Genomic DNA, 7,818 nt, shown 5'->3' with positions numbered 1-7,818 from the left:
ACTAAAAATTTAATTTTGCTCAAAAACAATAGCCATCACAACTGTGTCCCCCATGTTGTTTTGTAAAGAATATTCAAACAAGAACTCAAACAGAGAGCCATCATTTCATAAAATAGTATTTACTGACTTGTTCTGTGTGAGACCATCAACAACATTAACATTAGGCAACATGACATAAAGACGTGTACAAAGCAGGCAGCATACAGTATGTGAAGTCCTGTGTTCTGTTTACAGATGTGGAGTGAATGAGCTCAATGGTAAACACACAAACAAAGACATGAGAATAAATAATCAAATATACACTTTTAGAGGCTTTTTTTTTCTACTTTGGCTTTCTTTCCAGTTTCTGGTTTTCTATCATACAGGTAAACAAATATCTGTAATCATTAGGAGCAGGAGGTCTTCCTGAACATCTGCACTGCTCTCTGCCCTGATAAAAACACAAATTAGACCATCTGTGTCCCTTTTAGAAAACTGTCTCTCTTCAAAATTTACAAAGATTGTCTTTATCTGCTAAAATATGGCACATTATTTCATTGGAGTGCATCTTCAACAAAGGAAAATTCTTGATTTCTAGAATCCATTTTTTTTTTTTTTTTTTATTATGTCATTGCAACGTGCTCCCCTTTTAGTTCTTGGTCTTCCAGGGTCGGTGAAGTAAAAGCATGGCTGTCGGAAAATGAGGTAAAACGTCCCCTTCGATATGTACAGCTGACACGTCGATGCGCTGGAGAGTTGATCCCTTTTCGACATACATTCTGTAAAAAAAAATTATTTAAACAAAAACAGTCATGTTATTGCTGCCATCGCCATTCCTCCTCCTTCCCCGCTGCTAGTACTGTTACTACTACTACAGGTAAGGGTTGGGTTAGCAACAATATATTCTCTGAGATGTCGACATCTACACCATTTCAACCAGGAAAACTCTCTTTAAAGCTGCCTCCTTAAATTTCTTTTGGCCACTTGGGGGCAGCAGAACAAGCTGTAAACACTACATCGATGTATTATCACGTTACAAAGAAGATATGGCTAACATGCTAGCTAACAGTTGCTTATAAGCAGATATAAAACAACATTCTTTGGAGTTGTGTTTCTGGCTACTTCATGAATGTAATTCTAATATTCACTCAACTTTTAACTCTATTTTTATCTCCACTAACTCATGAGAGAAATATTTGGCTCATTTGCAGCTAAATGCTAGTCGCTAACTTCGTCCGCCTGCCATATGGTGCCGGGGCAGGTAGCAGGTACAGCAAGTTTAGATTTTTTCACTGAAAACAGCTGCTGCTGTTGACAACAATTAATAATGAACAATGAACTCAGGAGGCACTAAAATACTCTGCAGAGCTGAGGGGAACTGCAGTCTGGTGATATTTCTTCTCACATTATATTAGGTCATTGCTGGCACTGTTGAATTTAATGGGGTGGATGTACTGCCAGATGGCAATATTTGATTCTGGCCTGCAGCTAATAATTATTTTCATTACTGATTAATCTGTCAATTATTTTCTCAATTAATTAATTGGTCATTTGATCTGAAAGGGTGAAAAATGTCAATCACCATTATTCAAAGGTGCAACCTAAAATGTAACTGTTTATAGTGATCAATTTGACCCAGACGGACGGGATCACTACAAGTGGTTTCCATTGTACTACTGATCACACCTGTGGGTTCAGCTGTGATGGAGCTGCTCTCTCATCTGGGCTGCGATCTGCTCTCTCTTCTCGCAGTGTTTATTCAGGTCTTTGACCTCCATCGGCAGCGTGCTGTTCCACACCATCAGCACCGACTCCTCGTCTGAAGGCGGAGACAAACTCAAACTTCAGACGCAACGTAAACACAGAGTAAACAAAGCGAGACGACTGTTTTCATAAAGAGTGGGCCAAACAATGAACCATCAGTCTCACCAAAGTGATTCTTGTCTTGTGGGAGTCTTCTACCCAGAACCAGCACCACATTCTTCCAATTTAGTGTTTCTGTTGACGGAGAAATTACACTTGACAGAGTTCATAGGGAAAGACGTATGGATGTAACATATTGATGGAGAATATGCAGGCAAACTGTGAGCAGCAGGGTGGGCTGTTTCACACATTTCTTCACACAAACAACCCAACAATGAATCACTCTGATAGAAGACAAAAGAAAAAAAACAGCTGTAGTATCATACGGTTTTATGGACTGACTCAACATCCTTCTTTTTTGTTTTTATCCATTAACCAAATTCCTAAGTGTTTACACTGTTTCATGCTAAATATCCTCAGGTTCAAATACTCAAGAAAAGCTGTGTTACAAAATGTAAACGTAATGACTGAGTGTGTGCCGGAAATGAGTTTTGCCTTCAATCTGAAGCGGCAACTGAGCTTCCTTATGTTCTGTGATCTTCACCATCTCATACTAAACATAAGCAGCTGTTCTAATAAAGTCAGTCATGAGGGTTGTATTAATTTAGGCAAAATCCTTTAAAATAACATTCACTGTATCACCACATGTTCAGATATACTTGATTCCCTAAAACGACACTGTTGCAGTTTCCTCTAAATCAGCTTTTGCTCATTAATATGCAAATTCATGCAACACAACGGCCCAAAATCTGATGAAATCTTTCAACACAGGAAGCCTGCGGTGTAAGAATGAGGATTCTGTCAAGATACTGTAATTGTGAAACTAGAATGTGTCACCACCACAACATACACTAACAACCTACACACCTTGCGCAATGATGGCAGGACATAGAAATGAAAATAAACAAATAAACGATTGAAACTTGAGCAGCAAACCTATGAGTGCAGAGGCGATGCAGCGGATGGAATCGCAGCGAGGGGCGATGACCTGCAGTGTCTGGTGTTTGGAGAGCTCCAGCAGCAGCAGATGGCCCCCTCTAGTGCCAATCCAGAGGGTTGCAGCGCTCTGCACCAGCAGGGCCTTCACTCTGGCCCAGGAGGGAGCCGCCTCGGTGGGCAGCTCCACCTCGCTGCCCTGCCTTCCTCTGCAGCCAGAATCATGTCTGCAGGGAAGAGAAGTCGTTATTAACAAACTGCTGCTGTCGTATGAACAACTCAGACAAACAGCGAACTATATTAGAAAGGAATAAATACACTATTATTGTCCATCCGAGACACACAAATGTTTTGTTCGTAACGACTATCCTGTTACACTAGATGAGACATCATCTAGGTAAGTACTGCCTGAGGTGTTCATGTGTGGTGTCTGCACTTTCCAAAAATAACTTAGGTGCCAGACAGTGTGGGTTTTACATTTTCACTTTTGATTTTCTATTTATATGTAAATGTCTACATGTGGTTCTCATTTCTCTCTTTTCAGTCATAGTAACTGTTTCTATTATTGCTACTTAGACTACCTGGATGTGCTGTTTACTCAAGGCTAGAAACGAGTGTTCTTGATAGAGTGCATGTAAAACACATTTTCTGTTTCATTTCCAGGAAACACCCACATGTTCACATCAGTAAACTGGCTGATGAAATTGGTGAGGAAATTGCAAAAATTTTTAGGAAAAACAACAAGATACAAATAACTACAGAACATGAAAGATGACGGCCGATGTGTCAGAACAAACCTGTCACTACAAGGAGAAGTCGGATCAAAGCCGCCACAAATATTTAACAAACATTCCTGTGTGTGTACCTGATTATCTGAGCGCAGTCGATGCAGTCCACCATCCTCTCGCTCCTCTTGTCCCAAACCTCAACGGTGGCTGTGCCGGCTTTGCTCAGGTATACGTATTGATCCACGACCATACGAGACACACAAGCCTCCCCGCCGAGTGAACGCTGCTGCCTGGAAGACACACAAAACTCTATAAACTCTATTTATTTTTTGCTACCGCCTAGATTCCTCAGAGCTCTCTAAAGACCTGATTGTCACTTTGAAATAAGGACTCAAAATTAAATCCAAACACTTAAAACAAACAGAGCCTTCACAAGTCACGACCTTGCATATAATCGGGATTTCCATTATATGCATTTAATTATCTAAAACCTATTGAGGCAGAAAAAGAGTTTTGATTAGTGCAAACGCTCATTTTCCAGCCCCATCCAGCTCAAGGGCATCTTAACCGTATTATTTAAGGGATGTGAGAGTTTATCGGGCCATTTTCGTGCCATAATGTTCCCAGACAGCCAAGAGAACCAGCTTTCTTATATTTCCCTACATGACATGGGACTCACTGGAAGATGAGGTTGGGTCTCGTGTCGATGGTCTTGGAGACGTCGTAGTCGGCCGTAAAGGAGAGGATCTTGGTCCCGCAGCCGGCCCACACGGACCTGCTGTCAAGCGAGTGCATCGACTGGCCAAGACACATCACAGGTGTGTTGACGTTGCCCACAGTGAGAGTTTTGACCGGTTGGCCGTTCTCCTGCTGGAAGGAGATACGAGGAAAATCAAGTTCTGAACTTCTGCTGCTGGCTTTATAAGAAAGTTTGATGGATAGTTGCAATTTAAGTCCCATACAGTATGAGTAATATATGAACACGAGAATAATAATAAAAAAACAAAAAAAAAAACATCCTTAGAAAGCAAACACATTGGACCTAAGATTCAATATCTAATATTTACTGTAATATCTAATATTTACCTTCAGTACAGAGTCCTCATAAATAGTGAGAATCCCATCTGCTGTTCCAACCAGCAAATAATTCTTTCTTTGGCTGAAACGAATGAAAAAGATAAAAATAGAAACATTAATGTCTGATTGTAGATTCAGCAGAACTATCCTGTTTCACATGTGCACATACTATATATAAAATATAACTACATTTTTATGAAAAATTCTGGATATTTGACCATTCCCCAACATTGTTAATAATCATTTACGAAGTTACTAAAAAAATGAATTTTTAAAATTGCATTATTTCTCAGCCATTTACCAATCATTTAATCATTTAATCATTTTGAGGAGGATTATTTGTGACCCTGCTGACGTCTCTTCTGGTGTCACCATCAGCCTCAAATGTACATGAGTTGCTAACTTCACTGAGCACCTTCACTCAGGTTTCAGGTGAAGCAGCAGGAGGTAGCTGGTAGTTTTTCAGTGTTTACAGCTACTTTACTTACGTGCGGCGAGGATGCACATGGAAGTACAGTGAGGTGACAGCGTCGGTGACACTCTGCAGGTGGTGCCAAGTCGACCTGTCCAGAGTGCTGATCACCACTAAGGAGCCGGACTGGGTGCCCGCTACCAGCCAATCATGTGCCTCGTTCGGGATTTGGACGGTCACAAGACACAGGACGGGACTGGTGTCAATCTCCTGTTGGAGGGAGACAAAGAAAATGACCTTTGAGGTGTTCTTTCTGATATAAAAACTTGTGATACTTAAGAGGAACGGACATTGCTCCAACCAGTCTCACAAATGTTTTCTGTGTGAACACTTCAGAGTCTTTGAGGCAGGTGGTTGCTGATAAAAACTAATCACATCCTGAGGCAGTCAGTACCTGTGTAGTGACCGTGTTGGTGTCCAGGTCCACAGCTGTGATGGAGCCAATCCTCTGGGTGATGCTGCCTCCTCCCAGCCAGGCTTTGTGGCTGGATGAAGGGCCGTCGCTGCTACCGGAGCTCACCGTTAAGCAGTCAGTGTTGAACGCTCTGGTAACCACCAGCTCCCTCATCAGACACAACATCTCTCCTGAATTCAGCCTGTCAAACACCTGCACACATTACAGAAGACAGAACTGTGTGTTAAATGTGCTTGATTGGATCTAAAATAATAAAATATGCTCCACTTAAAGCTGCTATGTAACTGCTGCATTGCAGTCTGCCAAAGATACCACTACCACTAGGGGAGTGATCCACCACGACTTGTCTCTGCCCTGCTCTGCCTTCTTTGTACCTTTCTTGCTCAATAAAGAGGAAAATAGTGGCACCCAGTAAAAACACAGCTCCTAACCTGAGCAGAGGTGGGTCGATCCTGAGGTCTTTCCCTCAGACAGTCCTTCATCAGCGCCTGGAAGCCCGGCCAAGGTGAGCAGCCGTAGTGTTTTACTGGGTCTGTGAACAAGACAACGTTCTCTGACTTAAAACTTATTCACAGATATGAAAGGTTATAAAAACAAAGGAAGAAAAACAAGAGATCATTTCTATAGCATTCATAACTTTGAATATGATCTAACTATTTCTTGGATAATACCAGAAATAATAATACAGATAAACATTCAGTAAAACCAAAATCATTTTCACAAATTCAGCATCAAAGCTTTGGCTGTTTAAAAGGAAAGAATTTCTGTATTTTGTTCTTTAATAAAAGGAGGTTTGAATATATCCATTAAGCTGTTTGAAATAATAATAGCAATGAAAGCATGTTAAAGGGACAATCCTTGATCCAAAACAAAAGGGTCACCCAGCACTAAAATTAAAAATACACAAGATTAGAACCTGTCATGGATGTCAAATCAGTCATCAGTGTGTGTTTTAATAAAAGGGTCTAAACAAACACACAATCAAAAGACAAAGTAGAAAGTTATTAATTTTTTATCTTGGAAATTATTTATTTACAGCAGCAGTTAAATTTAATGAATAAGGTTTTGTCCTTTTATGATGCTGATCTAGAACGGATCAGTCCAGCATTCATAGAAGAACATCATCATCACATTTCACAAAATAACAAACAGCATCTGTTTAAAATATGAGCAAATGAAAAGTATTTTTCTGCTTACAATCATAAAATGATTATAAGCAGAAATACAGCAGAGATACCACTTGAAAGAATAGTGGGTGACGTCAGTTCTTGGTTTGAAAAAACAGTCACACCGCATTAAAAACGTACAGCAGAGTCCAGATGAGGTGACACAGATTTTAAAAAGTTCGCGGTTATTTTTAGAAACGAATTCTTGAAGGAATACCTGGCAGCTTTCCCTGCACGGCGACCTCATCAAACTCACTGGGGAACTTCATGCCGTCAGAGATGCGCTCGCCGCAGGTCAGGAGGTCGTAGAGAAGCAGGCCGAAGGAAAACACATCAGCCTGCTGGTTGTAGATCACGTTACCCCGGGCAACCTCTGGTGCCCGGAAACCTGCACGACACACAGAAACCAGTTTAGGAGGAGAGAATGGTAAACTTGGAAAATTGTGAATTTTTGGCTTCATTTGGCTTCATGTTGTGAAGGGTTAGGGTACTAAAAATCCACATACTGTATAATTTAACCTGAAAAATCTAACTTGTGAGCAGGATGATAATAAAGACATGTATGCACTCAGGAGACGTCTGACCTGGCGTGCCCTCTGAGCTCCTCACTCCCATGCTGCAGCAGTACTGAGCGATGCCGTAGTCTGTGATCTTGGCGATGATCTCAGAGTCGGTCTTCAGGTTGAACAGGAGGACATTGTGGGGCTTCAGATCGCGGTAGATGATCATGGCTGCGTGAAGATACCTGAGCACGCAGATTAAACTTGAAAATTTCAATCTGATTTTGAATTTTGATGTAAAAATATAACCGGACGTATACCGAACGACACAAGGATCATAACGCCTTATTCTATACCTGAGTCCGTCGGCCACGTGCAGGGCGATCCTGTGTTGGAGCTTCCTGTTGAGGCTGCCGTTCTCGTGTTCGAAGAGAGAGTCCAGGGAGCCTCTCAGAGCCAGCTCCATAACCAGGACCTGCGGAGCTGAGCCGGCTGCCAGCAGACCAACCAGGCTGGGGTGGTGGAGACGACCCAACACCGCCAGCTCCTGGAAAAAACATGCCAGTCAGTTAAAGATGGTGGAAGTAAACTAATGTCAATTGATTGGATTAATCATAATATTTCAGTGACTGCTGAGGTTGTTTTGAGCAAGGAACTCAATGTACTATCCTGGAAACAGCAA

At 41.5% G+C, this 7,818-nt stretch overlaps 1 protein-coding gene across 2 annotated transcripts in view; it reads right to left on the bottom strand.

The window, feature by feature from the left end:
* Window positions 1-103: 103 nt before the first annotated feature.
* The window catches only part of lrrk2 (leucine-rich repeat kinase 2), a 37,493-nt gene continuing 29,778 nt past the window's right edge, over window positions 104-7,818 (bottom strand). For both annotated transcript variants that reach the window (XM_044356143.1, XM_044356144.1), the window contains exons 40-52: window positions 7,493-7,683; window positions 7,221-7,381; window positions 6,854-7,024; window positions 5,902-6,002; window positions 5,450-5,662; window positions 5,072-5,265; window positions 4,593-4,665; window positions 4,186-4,376; window positions 3,644-3,796; window positions 2,779-3,005; window positions 1,909-1,977; window positions 1,666-1,798; window positions 104-758 (exon numbers count right to left, since the gene is read on the bottom strand). In XM_044356143.1, coding sequence (XP_044212078.1) covers window positions 1,674-1,798; window positions 1,909-1,977; window positions 2,779-3,005; window positions 3,644-3,796; window positions 4,186-4,376; window positions 4,593-4,665; window positions 5,072-5,265; window positions 5,450-5,662; window positions 5,902-6,002; window positions 6,854-7,024; window positions 7,221-7,381; window positions 7,493-7,683 — 1,869 coding nt within the window. In that variant the 3' untranslated portion in view covers window positions 104-758; window positions 1,666-1,673. The remainder of the gene's footprint in view (window positions 759-1,665; window positions 1,799-1,908; window positions 1,978-2,778; window positions 3,006-3,643; window positions 3,797-4,185; window positions 4,377-4,592; window positions 4,666-5,071; window positions 5,266-5,449; window positions 5,663-5,901; window positions 6,003-6,853; window positions 7,025-7,220; window positions 7,382-7,492; window positions 7,684-7,818) is intronic.

The sequence above is a fragment of the Thunnus albacares genome, chromosome 7 (genome assembly GCF_914725855.1).
Source record: "Thunnus albacares chromosome 7, fThuAlb1.1, whole genome shotgun sequence".
Classification (NCBI taxonomy): domain Eukaryota; kingdom Metazoa; phylum Chordata; class Actinopteri; order Scombriformes; family Scombridae; genus Thunnus; species Thunnus albacares.
This window is presented reverse-complemented; position numbering and strand designations above follow the sequence as displayed.